General features: G+C 32.1%; 1 protein-coding gene across 1 annotated transcript in view; it reads left to right on the forward strand.

Annotated features, from left to right (window-relative positions):
* The window catches only part of LOC108913454 (putative uncharacterized protein DDB_G0291608), a 44916-nt gene extending 28464 nt beyond the window's left edge, over nucleotides 1-16452 (forward strand). The window contains exons 2-4 of the mRNA XM_023455613.1: nucleotides 784-947; nucleotides 12954-15461; nucleotides 16386-16452. Of these exons, the coding sequence (XP_023311381.1) occupies nucleotides 784-947; nucleotides 12954-15461; nucleotides 16386-16452 (2739 nt within the window). The remainder of the gene's footprint in view (nucleotides 1-783; nucleotides 948-12953; nucleotides 15462-16385) is intronic.
* Nucleotides 16453-17152: the final 700 nt, after the last annotated feature.

Raw genomic sequence — 17152 nt, forward strand, 5'->3', positions numbered from 1 at the left:
TACTCGTGTACGAAACGGCATAAACGAGAAAATTGTGGCAATTTTCTATTATTTTTCTACTTTGTCGACCTGACTCGTATTAAAATTCAAATTAATTTACAACATGAAAATCCAATGTGGACTTATGCCTACATTTATATGACTTTATAATGTAGTTTCCTACGTGCATGCAAAATGGCATAAGCGAGAAAGACGTAACAATTTTCATGAATTTTCCTACAACTTTTCAAAAAATTTTTAGCATATAGTCCTCACCAGGGACTTATGCCCTTTAAAAAAATGAATACTTTCATTTTTTTCTTTGCAATAAGCTTTAATTTATTCACGAGAAAAACGTTGACCAAAACGAAAAATTTTCCGCAGCTTTTCCAAAGCCCTATTTTCTTTAGTCCTTAGTAGGTCTTATGCCAATGTTTTTTTTGAGCTTTTCGAATATAATAGTGTCATATTTCTAATTGGCATTAATGAGAAATTAGTAGACAAATAAAGAGGTTTTTCACATTTTCTTACAAAGTTTTCCATTTTTAGGTCCTTTGCGACACTTATGCCAAAAAAATTTTGTGATAAAATCGATACTTCTCTTCAACTTACGAACAAGGCATAAGTAAGAAATACGTCGCTGTACACATTATTTTTTTGAAAAGGAAAATTGAATTTTCACAAAGGTGTCCCACAGCCCATCTTTTAACTCTCAGAGGCATAAACGTGAAAGACGTCGTCGAACTTCAGTCTAATATCTCCCGGTCTATAAGGACATCGGACTAATAACAGTTTTATTTCCAGAGGAGCGTGGATAGCGTGCTGGAGTCCGTCTCCTCAGTGGGAACGAGGTCCACCGGCGGCATCGGCGGTCGAAGGTGGGTGTCTAGCGTAGAAGAACCAGTTCGACAGAACTCCAGCACTACCCGGCTTAGTCCAGCCGCGGAATCCGACATGTCAGCGGCTAGGTGAGTATCCTGTCGTATTCTGCCTCCCTTCCTTATTCCAGGACTCGGTAGAAAGAAAATAGTTTTCACTCAGTCGCGTCGCCAGAGTGATTTAGTGTGTTCTTTATTGTTGGTGGCGTTTGTGAGAAGTAGTGAAGGCGAGCATAAATTAACGTAAAGTGATTTCATTTGTAAACAAAAGGTGTTTGTCCTCACTCGAATGGATTTACGGAAAGTGCAGGAATTATATTAAAGTGGAACCCAAAAGTTTTTACTTGGATTTGATGTTTAAATTGCAACGTTACAATTATAAAAAATATTTCTTTTAATGCAGGAAATATATTGGAAGGTATTAGTCGCAATAAAAAAAAATAATATAAAATATGGAATTTTCCTTAGTTGCTCAAGCAGTTTTTTGAATTATTAACTAATTGATATAGTCAGAAATACTATGTACCCTGTTTTTGTATTCCTCCAGTATATTAAATTTCTTTGAATTATTATTTAAATAAGCTCGATGCACAATATTTCTTAAAAATTAAAAATCATTTGTGCCAGAAAGATCGGTCAAGGGTTAGGTTAGGTATTAATTTTTGCCGATTTCTTGATGCGAGGATTTATTTATTTTTTTAATTTTCTCACAGTTGATACAATAATGAATAAACAAAGAAAAAACTAAATCTACGCCACAAATGAATAACTTCAGAAAATATCCATTAACTAAATTTAGGCCCTCTGCATTTTATAAGTTCGATTAAACCGTACCCTTCCTAGAATAAATATACACATATTTATATTAATTAATACAAATCAATACGTTTGACAACTTAAGTTAATAAAACAAATGCGAAGAAGTTCTGAAAAGTCAAATACTTTACAAAATATTTGCTTTATAAATATTATTTTCATTTTCTACTTATCTAAAAACTGAATGAAACTGAATATGCTTTTCTTTGGAAATTTTATCACATTCTTTTTTCAGTAAAAAATAATTACAAGTGAAAATCTGAAGCAAAATTTTATTCGTCTCTAAGATTTGAAACAAAATTATTGAATTAACTATTTTGAAGGAAATAGGTATTTAGTTTCATCTAAAATGGTTGTCATCTTCCCTAAATAATATAACAATTTTTCTGGTAAGGCAAATTTCCAAATTTTCAAATTCTTTGTTTTTATATATTCACTTCAAGCAGCACCATCCACGTATATTAGAACTTAAGGGAAACTTTTTTTATTTGCTTTACTGTTAATCAATCAGATAATAATAAGGGGATAATTTTTTCTGTTACAATCATATCAAAGGCACTCTGAATGCAAGATTTTACAGGCTAAACTCATTAGAAATAATCCTGTATTTTTTATTGGCAGTGACAGAATTCGATTCTGAAAGTTTTAACTATTAAGTGTTTTCATTCATAAAACGTTCATACAAAATAAGTATAGTTTGTACTAAGAAAATTTTCTCTAATTTCTGACAAACTTATTACACCCATGCAAGTTTAAGGAAAATTGATTCAGTGGCCACAACTTCTTCAAAATTATCGATAACATTTATTTACAGAGCATTTCTAAATTATTGTGCCAAATTGAAATAATACGTAAAAAATGCCATTTTAAGAAAAAAAAAATAATTCTAGGAACCTATGTGCATAACTCTTAGTACATAAGTTACAAAATTATAAATGACTTCAAAATGGCTGATACCATTCAAATAAGTAACTGAGTTTTTTTTGACTGAAAAAAAGTTGTCTAGGGTCTTCAGGTTAATGGTTCACAATTATCAGAAATAACATCTTAAAATACACAAAAGGATACTATTATTCTATATCGATAAAATTGTTAGCATTATTACATTAATCAAAGTTGGAAAGAAGTTGGATCTCTCGAGCCAATTTGAATGTATTTAAAAATAAATGTTCACAGAAAACCTTTTAATAGTCCAATTAACTAAGCCTTTAAATCGAAATTTTGCCAACTTGGCTGAATTTTTGATATGAGTTAGTTTAAGGTATATTATAATAATAAGTGAGAGTAATTTTTTGTTCAACCCCCGGCCAAGGGTGGAAAAAGATAAAACAAAGGGCTTTTTCAAGATAACTCAAAAAGGGTAAGAGCTAGAAAAGCTAGCTTTTTCATGAAAGTTGTAAAGCAGACAATTCTACATAAAAATGGCCTCTTAACTTTTTCTTGTACTATTACAATTAACAGAGTTAGGGAGGCTAGAAGTTAAGGGAAGATTTCAGAAATTTAAAAAAAATCATAACAAACAGAAAAATGATTGAATTTTGTAATTTTTTTTTTCAATCTGCTCTAAAATATGTAACTTTTCTTTTCAGAGAAATAGATATATTTTTTAATTTTTAATAAGAAAGTTATAACAAAAAATCAAATTTTTAATCGTTAATTTTAATGATTTAACAAAATTAAATTTCTTTTTTTTCTAGCTCTTACCCTTTTTGAGTTATCTTGAAAAAGCCCTTTGTTTTATCTTTTTCCACCCTTGGCCGGGGGTTGAACAAAAAATTACTCTCACTTATTGTTATAATATACCTTAAACTAACTCATATCAAAAATTCAGCCAAGTTGACAAAATTTCGATTTAAAGGCTTAGTTAATTGGACTATAATTAGAATCCATGTTTCAATTTTGCATCATATTTCATAAACATCCCGTATTATTTTCATGCCAGTGTAAAAACGCATAAATAATAAATTTCTGATAATGGAGTTGGGAGCTTAAACATAATTCTTATTAGTTTCATTCGCATGTGAGACCTTTACCTTTTTTACTTTAAGATTATCGCTTCCTTTGATCCTCAAAATATGTTACAAGGGGATAATCAGTGCCCTTTCTCTAGTGCTCTTCTGTACCTCTCCCAACACTCAGGGTGAGTGTAATTTAAATAATTCTAACCTCGAGTCAAGGGAAGAAGGAGAACCATCTTGTTGAAACCAAATACGGTTGTGTTAGACATGAGATAACAGACCTTGTCCACTATCAATTTTAAGTTTATTAAAAATAACTGGCTGGTAAATTACTACCTACCTAAAAATGATAGTGCTATTCAGATATAATGTAACTGATTCGAACTCATTAATAAACAACAAATTTCAGAGGTCCGTATTATTTGTATTTCAGAATTCGCCATATGTATTTCAGAAAGTGTCAAATATTTTTAGATATTGTTGAACGTATTTCAGAAAAAAATTATGTAAAACAGATTTTGAAAATGATACTAATAAATAAAACTTTCATTATGCTAAATTTAAACAAACTAAAACTCAAAAAAACCCTTCATATCACATTGAAAATAAAAACAAATGAATGTCATTTCCGACAGTACTTACTGGAAGTTATGTAAGGAGTAATTAATTAAAACATTATAAATTAATGAAACCCGCCCAGTTCCAAGAAACTGTTTAATATTAATGAAGAAAGCAAGTGTATCTCATTCTCGTTTTGTAGCCGTTTCTAAATTTTAGCTAAGTGACTAATAATAACCACACAGTATACTGAATAAATTTTCCATAAATAAACAGTGAAACAAGTTGCAATATTTATTAAGTATAGACTCATTCTAGGAACAAACAGTAAGTTTCACAAAAAAGTATCTCTCTTTATAACAGTTATAGGAAACTATCACCGAGATTATAACTGTATCCGTTCTAAAACAAACAATGAATATGAACTATTCAAACTGAAACAACAGCGCATATTTGATCGCAACAATTTCTTGAACACTTTACCAGAAAATTATCTCGTAGGAGTGGCAAAGGCGTGAGTTGAATTAAGAATAAAAGTAGTCTGTTGAGTAGGTTGAAGGTAACATAATAACTGGCTGGTACTTTACATGTGTGTATTTATGGCTATGGGATACGAATGGTAGCGATATGCTGTTATATGTCACAAATAAAATAATATACCTACGTGATAACTGTTGACACTTACACTTATACAGTTTTAAAAGTAGAGGTATATTAAGGGTGTTGGGATTATGGGTAGAACTAAAACATTTTAATAATTAAAAGATATTGTTTATTCACTTATTCAGATATCACATCTATTCTGTGTCAAATCGATTGAAAACTAAAATTCTCTCTTAAGCTTAGTGCTACAAGTTACCTCTGTATGTTTATAAACATTTTTAATTTAGAGGTAAGAGCTCTTGAACCTACAGTTAATAAAAATATAAACACATTCAAAGTAGGTATTAGTACCTAAGGATGTTTTTATATGCGTAACTTGAGTATCTTTCAACAATGGGAAAAATAAAAATATTGAGTAGCCGTAATGACATATTGAAATGAAAAGTCTAAATTTAAGGGTATAAGTTGAGGGGCCATCCAATATTAAAAAATGTACCAGTATTTCACATTAATCCTAAATTTAAAAATATACTTTCTTATATAAATATTATATCTGAAATAAATATATTCCAAACTAATATTAAGGTTGACTTGAAATTTCGTTCATAATACGTCAATAGAATGGCATTTACGTAGAAAAACTAATACGTAAACATGAGGTATGTTGATTATATTGTTTACATTACAGTTAGGGCGCGACTGAAAAAAATATACTTTTTGCTATTATTGAAATTCAAAATTTCTGAAAACTATTTCTTGACTTAAAGATGAAACGTGTGGTCTTTAGAACACTTTAAATTATTCTTTCTTGTATAAACATTGGCCCTTAAAGCTTCATTAATTTTTGACACATTCTTATTACCCAAAAATAATCAAGATCGTAAAAACTTGTCTAGTTCTAATAGACTTCCAAATCTGACAGACAAGTTAACAGTGTTATACAGGGTGTTTTTGAATGGAGTAGCATAAATGATATCAGTGAATATACAATTCAAAAGAACACGATCTGAAAAAAATCGCCTTAGTAAAATGTTCACCCCTGAAGAGATATGGGCCATCAGTTACCAAAAAAATTATGAAAATTGGCTGTAATTTGAAAACCGAACGAGGTACAAATAACAAATTTTTTACAGGTTGTTTACTAATACATATGCGAGTTTTCAACTATTTTTCGAAAATTTTAACCCCTCGAAAGGGGTTGAAATAACCACCCCTCAAGCCATTTTTTGCCATAACTTTTATATTTCGTAAAAACTCGATATCCAAAAATACGCATTAGATAAACTGGTTCTTTTAGAAACTTTTATCTCTCTAGCAATTTTCCTTTAAAACTTTTCGTTTATTAATAAAAAAATAAAATGTATTACCATTCACCTCACACCGTATATGATGCAATCAATCAAAGAAAAACTAAGTGTGCTGCTGTCATGCCAGTTGTCACAATTAACTCTTCTGTAAGTTGTCACTGTTATCAGCTAAATACTTTTTGGGTGTAAATTAACAAGAATTATGCCAAATTTTACTAATGATGAATATGTGGACATGCTACAAGTGTTTTTTTCTACGATCGTGCAAAATTTACTACTTATTGCACTACCTACTGTGCCAAAAGTTTAACTTTTTTNAAAGTATTTAGCTGATAACAGTGACAACTTACAGAAGAGTTAATTGTGACAACTGGCATGACAGCAGCACACTTAGTTTTTCTTTGATTGATTGCAATCATATACGGTGTGAGGTGAATGGTAATACATTTTATTTTTTTATTAATAAACGAAAAGTTTTAAAGGAAAATTGCTAGAGAGATAAAAGTTTCTAAAAGAACCAGTTTATCTAATGCGTATTTTTGGATATCGAGTTTTTACGAAATATAAAAGTTATGGCAAAAAATGGCTTGAGGGGTGGTTATTTCAACCCCTTTCGAGGGGTTAAAATTTTCGAAAAATAGTTGAAAACTCGCATCTGTATTAGTAAACAACCTGTAAAAAATTTGTTATTTGTACCTCGTTCGGGTTTCAAATTACATCCAATTTTCATAATTTTTTTGGAAACTTTGATGGCCCATATCTCTTCAGGGGTTAACATTTTACTAAGGCGATTTTTTGCAGATCGTGTTCTTTTGAAATGCAGATTCACTGGTATCATTTATGCTACTCCATTCAAAAACACCCTGTATTTTTCTGATTTAGAACAAGTAAGACTAACTTTCGAAAGGGTGCTTTATTTACATAAGGATACAATTTGAGTGACAAAAAGCCTGAGCAAAGTTAATTATATTCAAAACGTAATTCTATCGATTCTCTGACGGACTGAGATTCAGCGAGTCTTGCAAGCCTATCAGTTCCTGCCCTCCGACTTCCACCCCTGTACAGATTATTTTTCGGCTGCTATAATTTGTTTACAAACCACAACGAGCCTTGACAAACTTGTATCGTAGATTTTTCGCGCCTCCATTTACCGAAACGCGCGAGTTTCTAATGGAATCTCTAATGTTGCTCCATTAATATTAATATGTCGGAAAATATATCGTTAATATTATATCGATCTTTCCTCCCCATCCTTCCAGCGCGTAATAATTTCAGTAACATTTTCATTGTGTTCTGAATTTATAGGCTCCATTTATAAGGTACATAAATAATGCAGTTACAGCTTCGGGTTAAAGAACACCTATAAATCACGGCCAGATTAGCAACACCAAAGATTCATAGTGCAGTATGGATCTTTAGCGATTCTAAACATATCTGTGCACAGTATGAAATTATTAGGATCATTCATTAGCTGGGTGCAGCTGGGTTTGTTGTCATCATAAAACGCACTTGTAATGTTTATATTATTAATACGTGGCGCCTTCTGCCACATCGAAATCGTTATTTTATTCCTCTATTAACGTTAGTAAAACATAGTTTAATGTAATAATTAACTGAATTAATAAATTGTTTAGTCTTTATTTGAGACATGATTTGTGACAATATATTACAACTCCTTTAGATAATGATATTGACTTACTTCCTGTTGTTAATTTCCCAATCTCTTACGACGAACTAAGCTTTAAAAAAAAGTTCTACATAATTCCTAGTTAATTATTAATTATTTATTTATCCTTAGCTCAAAGCATATCCTTTCCAATTAACGGACCGCAGAACGCTAAAATCAGAAATCTTCCAGCATGCTCGATTCTCTTTCATTAGAACAGAAGTTGGTATTTGCGGATGTTTTTGACAGTAATTTTATCTACTGTCCTGTTTTCTGAATTCTAATATTGGGATGTAGCTAACTTAATGTCTCAATTGTAACAATCTTGTTTTAAATAGTTTATGTAAATTAACAGGAGTTTTAGCGATACCCCTTGTCAAAGCCGATATTTTGAAATATACGATTTTTTTCACGAATGCCAAGCCTAAACAAAAAAGTTCCTATCACATATTTAAAGAAGTTGTCTTATAAATCAAGTCTTAAATGCAAATTTTACAAGAGTAAAAAAAATCAAATAATCCAGAAACGCTACTTTTGTACCATACACATGCTGTCAATCACTAACTATTCAACCCTCGTTTTCCATTCGGTTTTCGATTTTTTATCTAAAGTTACACAAAAATATTTGTAGTGTGTAGTGAGTTATCAAAATTTAATATTTTTAAATTTTAAGTTTGGTCTGAAAAGGTTTGTCTAAATGAAAACTGGAGCAAGGAATGTTTTATAATTTGTATACAAAGATCCTGTTATTAACGATTTTACCTACCTTTTTGTAGCATTTAGTATCGTAATACATACAGTGTGAAATATCATGTACATTTCTTGACTCTAAATTGTATTAAAACGTATCAAAAAATTTAGGTTATAGATTTTTTTCTTTATCAATATGGGTATTTGGCACTTTGAAAAAATTTAAAATAGTTTCCACTTTGAACACTATTTTTTCTTTCATTTTCAAAACTGGCGCTTGTTTTTAAATAAATGTGACAGATTATATTTTATTTGTTTGTCTGCTTTCATAGCTAGAGATATTATATGTTATTTATTTTATTCTTACTTACCTCTTCTTGAATGTCGAAAAGGAAACAAATTTTAGAATTGAATTTTGCACAATATACTGTTAAGTTAAAAATGTTTAAACTTATTGCCTATGTTGCAAAATAGCAATAATTGATGGAAAAAAGGCAAAATAATCAAGTTTTTTGAATAATTTTTTTAAAATATTGTAATTGCTCCGAGGGCATTCTAATTTTGGTAAAAAAACTTTAAACTTTAGAGTATAATAAAACAACACACCAAATTTCATTAAAATCGGTTTAATAGTTTTCGGAAAATAATTACATAGGTTTTTGAAAACTATTGTTGAAATGTTGAAAAAAAATTTAAAATTTTCAAAATGTTGCACAGCTCAAATAAGCATTTAGATACTTGAACATTTTTTCACATAGAAAAGTCCGGTCAACCTTTCAAATAGTTTTTGAAAAATTGAAATCCGTTGATTAGGACGACCACAGTTAATTATTAAAGTTAACACTTTCTTTTTATTTTTAAAGTATTAGATTATATTTATCAATTTGCAATTTAGTTTTTCTTTCAAAAATTATAATTTTAAAGTACTCGGAGAGAGGCTTCTTTAAAAAAAAAAAGTTAAATTCCGTTTATTGGTTCTCGAAATATAAGAGGTCAAATTTTATTGGCATTTACCGTTAATTTATAAACAATTTAGCAATAATCTTTTATCCAGTGGCTTCGGTTTTCCGAGTTCTAAGCTGGAAAAAATTTTCATATCCATAAGTTATTGGCAACATAGATAAATCAGCGGAAAAGCTGTAGCTCGCACGCGCGGAAAGTGACTCAAAACACGAAAAGTGGGGGAGGGGGCTTTCGCTCCGAGAGTGAATTCGGAGGTTCAAAATGCGAAGGTACGAAAAAAATTGCATTATCTCGGCTTCTATTGGACCAATTTCGATCTTTTTTGTTATTCGAATTCGAATATCGTAATGCCAACTGTCTAATTCCCACATATTTAGTTATAAACAAAGTTTATTATCTATGAATTAAATATACTGTATATTTTACCCTATGCTGTTACAATTTTTCAATGAAAAAATTTGTTTAGGTATATATTTCAACACTCTAAATATGAAAATATTTAGTTATAATTATTGCAATTATTTAAATAATTTTTATTTAAACAAATTAAAAAAAATATTTAGAAATTAATTTATTTGTTAAATACAGATAAAATTAAGAAAAAATAGTACTTTAAAATTATAATTTTTGAAAAAACTAAATTGCAAATTGATAAATATAATCTAATTCTTTAAAAATAAAAAGAAAGAGNAAAAAAAACTAAATTGCAAATTAATAAATATAATCTAATTGTTTAAAAATAAAAAAAAGAGTGTTAACTTTAAAAATTAACTGTGGCTGTCCTAATCAACCGATTTAAGTTTTTTAAAAACCGTTTGAAAGGTTGAGCGGTCTTTCTATGTGAAAAAAATTTCAAGTATATAGGTAGTATCATTATTTGAGGCTATGCAACATTTTCAAAAAAATATTTTGCGAAAACTACTGAATCGATTTTAATGAAATTTAATGTGTTGTTTTATTATACTCTAAAGTTTTTTTTACCAAAATTAAAATGCCCTCGGAGCAATTAAAATATATTTAAAAAATTATCAAAAAAAACTTGATTATTTTGACTCATTTCATCAATTATTGCTATTTGCAACATCGGTAATAAATTTAAACATGTTTAACTTACAGTATTGTGCAAAATTCAATTCCAAAACTTTTTTTCCTCTTCAATATCCTTCCAAAATGCATAGGCTCCAAGATATAAGTAAAAAACTCAGATAAATAAATTTTTTTAATTTTTTTGCAATTTTCAAAATGTTATGGGACCTCGCCCTGATCTAAGGATCTACATTTTTATTATGTGAATTGTACTGAAGGTAATCCAGAAAAAAATTGTTTGCCCCTCTCACATCCACCTCAAAACAGATCCGCCCTGGTCTATAATTCGGCACCTTCTTTCACTGTTTGCTAAAATAATAGCAGTTTCTTTTCATTAAATTAATTTTCCAACGTTTTTTCCTAATTATACAACCGTTTTCCCAAGCGTGTTCACGAATTTATTATCTACCAAAGTCTCGCTTTTTATGTAATCTCTATGTGTTGATCCATTCTAACATTTTCAGTTCTTCAGGAAGCATTTTAGAAATTATACTCGTATTCATGGAAACTTGTTTATTCTTTTTATGTATCGTACACCTTATGTTTCATCAAATTCCATACCAAAGAAGTATCCGTTTTACTCGAAATCCGTAAAAGATATTGAGATTTTGTACAAAAAAATGTAATTTAGACAGTCGCAAAATAACAGTCTGTTCATCATATCCTTACATATTCTGGCAACATACTACAGTCAAATAAATGAAGATGCATACTAACTAAGAAGTCTTTAGACCCAAACCGTTTTAAAATTGAATAAAACAAATGTCTCATGGCATCAAATTGGGAAGGCTATATCTCTGTAGACGTAGTAGACTTTTGTTTTTGATTAAAATGTATTTATTTTGATACAAGGAATGTCTTGTTTTACGTTGTGCGTGATATTGATTAGTTAATACACTTTTATGAATTACAATTCGTAGTAAACAAAAACGTTTTTTTTTAATTCTGTTGCTTCCATCATATACACATTTAATTATATCTTTTTCTATATTAATATTATACTTAGAACTAAAATATAGGTATCTATATATGATTGTATAATGTGATGAACACTTGTTTTTAAATAATTATTATCATCTTCGTAACGACATAAAATATTTTTTGATTTATTTGTCGACGCGCTATAAATGCTTTTCGTTAAGGCATTTATTGCTTGTATAGTGCAATATAGAAACTATTTCGTCATATTTACTCACATAAATTATACTCCTATGATAATGATCGGCTCTTAAACAAGTTACTTTAAATGGACTAACCTTAGAATTGAAGCTGTTTTTAATGGGAAAACCTTGTAATCGTTTCTTCATTATATTTTCGATGAAGTATTATTATTTGCTACTCCTAACGACATTGTTTAATATACATATAATAAATCGTATTTTTTTTGTAAATTACAAAACAAACTTAAAAAATCGTATCTCGTTGAAATATTTTATTCTTGTGAAATACTAACATCTGAAATTATTATTAGATATATTATCACAATTAAAATATAGGAAATTATTAATCTAGGTCATTGAAACATAACTGATTTGTAAAAAAAATAATTAGTAATTTGTTTTAATGTAAGTTCATATTGCAACATATAATCTGTTTAGATACATTCCAGTGATACATAGTTTTCTTAACAGTTATGGTTATTTATTTATATATTAACCGTACCTGTTCCGAAATTTACAAATATGAACTGAGAAGTTTAGCATATATTTTATAACTTCTAGCCAACCCACTTTGAATTCTGAGACGATGAACTTTGTAATCTGTGGGATGAAATACCCACATTTGTAAATTCGTTAAAATTAACAATCCCACATATATCTCTTTTGTGAGTTTTCATAATTATACCATGATATTTAAAAATTTTATAGTAATTTAGGTGTAGATTTTAGAAGCTAAACTATTCTATAATTGCACACAATTTAATTAAAGATTTAAATTTCGTGTAAAGTTTCAAAGCTTATATTCTCATTCCGTCAGTTACGTGAAAGCCTTAGTTTAATCTTCTTAATAGTAATTGGATAAAAGTAACAGTTTTATTTTAGTGCCTTGTAATTTATTCATTTAAGACGACGGAAACAAAAATAGTCTTATATTCGTCGATCACAATAATTTAATAAGGAATAAATGACTACATTATGTAATTAAACGCTTACCAAAGCCATTTACGTTTAACGACCCCTTTTAAACCATTCCACCATTGTAAAGTAAAACAATTTGAGGTCGGTTCCGCTTCAAACTTCGCTCATTTGGCAGCATTTAATAAATCCGCCTCCTTATTTAACAAAGGCTTTTATTGTTAATAAGCTTCAGACAAAATAGTAAAACATATTTTCTGAAATCGACAAGGAAATATCACAATGTTTTAAAAGCGCGAATACTTTGTAATGCCTTCTAAATGTATTTCGTTTTTTTAACTGTCTTTTCAAAGTTTAAATTAATTTTTTTTCAGAGGTCCTAACGTGTCGGTGCTGCACCTGCGTAGTTCGTCTGAACCATGGGAAACCAGTCCTACGTCGGTTTATCCTACGGGTGGCGCCTCCAGCAGATCGTACTTTGTCAATCGTAGGGTCGGACCGAGTGTTCCACCCCTCACCAAACACCAGTCGTTAGGCAACCCCAGTCAGTTGTATAGCAATAGCAAATGGACCAATTCGCCCAGCTTTCATGCGGATGGTGAGGTAAACTCACCCGAAATGTTCATAGGCAACACTAATTGCAACAGAGAACTCTCCCCGGTTCGATGGTGTGACAGGGAAGTCGACGGGGTGTATTTAGGCAGATCAGGATGGGTACAAGTACAACAAAGATCCTTAGATGAAAATAAACGGCATAGCTATACGGGTAAAGCAACCACATCATCTTTACAGCCGGTAAGAAGGACAAATATTAAATTGTCCGATTATCACTTCAACAGCGAACCGGGCAAATACTCGGACATGCAGAGGCCGGCATATCTATCACTACAACCTCGAGATTTTGAAAGAAAGGTGTCCTCTCCCCAGCCTCCACCCGAATCACCACCTTCTGTCACACCTATAATTTCACCACCGCCAGCATTTCAAGATAAGAATAAGGGTGCCACCAAAAGTCGAACGTTTTTTGGTAAGACGCCCTTCTTACCGCGTTCTAACGCAATCGAAGATAGCGACGCTAGCCCTCCGGCATCCCCACCAACACTAAAGTGGAAAAACGCAATCCAATCTGTTACACAATCACGAAAAACGAAAACAGCTGCTCCTTCTCCGGCCATAGAAAAACCTCTAAGATCTTTCAATAGAATACCACAAACTAAATCACTGGAAGATACCACGGCTGTAAGGCGTTCTCAATTCATACAACACTACGGAGGCTCCTCGTCCTCATCTTCATCTTCCATGGGTTTCAGAAGTCTGGATAGTCACTTTAATAGATCCGGCCATGTCATGCCTCGTCTTTCAGAAAATACCGATTCCTCTATAGACGTTTACGAGGATGCCGACGAAGAAGACAATAACAGCTCGTCTCTCAATGTCAGCGTAATTTCTACTTTACATACCAGCATGGCACAGAGCGATTTCAATCGAGTTAGGGAGAAGGTTTCGCCCTCTGGTCGTTCGAATAGATTGCCGCAGCATCGCATACAAACCCGCCGTTCACCTGCAGGATCAGATACGAATAAACCTCCGAACTGCTCATCCCCCGGTTCGTCATCGACTAGCAGTAATGAATTTCTTTCACGCTCTCCGCCCGCTCCCTCTCAACAACAGATACGGCGTAGTGCACCTAATCGACCTTATCAGACAGCAAAATCCCCATCACAGGAGGATCCGTCCCTTCAAAGGGTCAGGCGTTCTCGAAGTTTGCAATTACCCGAAAAGAAACCGCCGACGTTTAGTCGGGAGTCATCTGCTCAAACCAGAATTTCTCCACAACATCAAGAGCCACACAGGATAATTAAAATAGGACCCACTTCGGAGCGTCAAAAGAAGTACATTTCACAGCCCGCGAAAACTCAGTCTGCAGACGGCCATATCTTGAATGAGGATTTGTTACGGGAGGCCGAAGTCGTCACTGGATTTTTATATGGGAACAGATCTAGAGCGGCCGCCCAGGCTCTTCTCATGCATAGATATAACAATAGTAGCGTCAGTAAAGAAGAAAAAAGTAAAGATGTTAATAAACCGATTAACAACGGACTTACCGTTTATTATGTAGGTAATAACAAGAAAGATAAACAAAAGGTACTTGTTAGGGGATCTACCAGTCCGAGTTTGATGAGCAAACACAGTTTTGAGATGAGACACGAACAAAAAAATCCCTGTAAACCCGACACTTGCGATTTTTGGCCACATTGCGCTCACAGGGATAGTCTGAATCGGGAAGCTCAGTTCGTAATGCGCTCTTCTCAAAGTTATCCGACACATCAGAGGTCCTTGGACTCGACTAATATGGAAGCGAATAGAGCTGCTGCCAATTTAAGGGAGAGAAAAATGCAAGACAAGCACAAACGTCGTCTAGCTCAAGAGATGGAAAAGCGGAAGTTGCAGAACGATGCCGGAAAGGAGATTCGCGAGCGGCGCCTGAGCCCCAATAAACAATCTGTGAAACGTGACCAAATTGATAGTGTTGTTTTCGAAAAAAAGGTTTCCCCCGTTAATCCGAAAAGCCGTACGCCCACTTTCCCTAATGTAAGTGGTTCGTCTTCGGGAAGTGACGCCTGGCTGACAGTCGTGGATCGGAAAAGTAATGTTAAAGGTTCCGGTGCGTCGACACCCCTCGAGGACGTGTTAAGTGGTGTGAAAGACGAGAAATCGCGCGAAATCGTTATGACTAGACCTGGAAGTGCGCCTTCGGAGGAGAGATCAGCGGAGATGCTTGTCTCGCAACAACGGTCGATGTCCCTACCCAAGTCATTCCTCTCTGCCACCAATTATCAGCAGCAACAACAGCAGCAGCAGCAACAGCAGCAGCAGCAACAACAGCAACAACAACAACAACAACAACAACAACAACAAGGGTAAGTGCGAATTAGATTGGTAACTTTTTTTAAATTAAGATTACGTGTTACAATTTTAAATATTTTCTGACAATCATTCATATCATAATAGGTTCAGAAGCGAACTGCAATGTATTATTTAAATACTAAGAAACTTTGTAAAACGTTACGTATGCAATTGTCACAAAATCATTTTGATAAAAAAAAACGAGGACGCTATTTTGAAAATAAACCTTTTAATATCGATTTATTATTATTTTTTATTCAAAGGACACATTTTAGCTATACAGTGTGTCCCTGGATAGGGTACCGCACTCTAAACTTTTTTTATTGTCGATTTTGATAAAAAGTTAAAAAGAAGACGCGATTTTAACTATCTCACTTAAAGCCAACAGAAATTGTAAAAAATAAGTAAAACTTTATTTTAAATTTAATATGTATAATATAAAAATAGCTTGGTAGAACAATTTCCGGGTTGATTGCCACGTCGCCAATTTAGGTTTCTTGACGTTTTAAGAGACATATCGCTCTCTTCCTCAGAATAACTCCTAAAGTTTTCGAGTTCTTGTAAAGAGCGATATATCTCTTGAAGCGTCAAGAAACCTAAACCGACGACGTGGTAACTGGCCCGGAAATTGTTCTACCATTAACAACTAACTAATAAAAGTAACTTTTCTAATTAAAAAATAGAAATAGCAAAGTAGAACTGGAATTAACAACAACAACGAATCAAGTCCTATTCAACTTGTAAACCTCCAAGTAATACACATTTTTGTAATCTTTTTCTAAATTCCTATACACAGAGGAGATCAATTATTCGTTTATGGTGGCAACAGCTTCCTGAATTTTTTGCTTAAGTAAATCAATGTTATCGTCAAAATCGTTTGAATACACTTGTTGCTTTAGGTATCCCCATATCCAATCTAATGGGGACAAGTCGGGTGCCAGTACAGACCAAGGTATTGGTCCATAGCGTCCGATCCACTTGTTCGGCAAGTCCACGTCAAGCCAGTTTCTCACTGGAAGTGTGGAATGTACAGGGCATCCGTCTTGTTGAAATATTATTTTTCTTCTACACTCTAAATTTTCGCTATCTAGTTCTGCTAAAACAAAATTATTGAGAATTTCCAAATACGAATTTTGATTAAGATTGTCTTGATATATTATGCCATTAAGTAAGATAGTTAAAAACTGCGGCGTCTTTTTATTTGCAAAATGTAATTATTGTTCTTTCTGACTAAACCCAGTATTTAAGCATTTCTTGGATTCCCTGTATGTTTTATGACATATTTGATTACTGCCCATGGCTTCCCAAGATAAGCAAAACTTTTTATCAAGAATAACTTTTTGTCAATAATAAAAAAGTTTGCAAGAGTGCGGTACCCCATCCGGAGATACACTGTACCTATAGCTCGGTTATTTGAAATTACATTTTGACATTTTGTATGAAATAATTACCTACAAAGCGACTATTGTGATATTTATTTGAGTGTAGTTAAAGGCGTCCATTTCTAAAATTAAAAATAGGTGGTCTTAAAAATTATATTGACCATTTTTTTTTATCTAAAAATTAGCAATATATTTTAATTTACCTTAGCCTAGAAACCCATCTATACCAAACATATAGATTTTTTATTTGAGCTAACTGTTAATTTAAAAATTATCGAAATGTA

The sequence above is a fragment of the Anoplophora glabripennis genome, unplaced genomic scaffold (assembly GCF_000390285.2).
Source record: "Anoplophora glabripennis isolate ALB-LARVAE unplaced genomic scaffold, Agla_2.0 scaffold788, whole genome shotgun sequence".
Lineage (NCBI taxonomy): Eukaryota > Metazoa > Arthropoda > Insecta > Coleoptera > Cerambycidae > Anoplophora > Anoplophora glabripennis.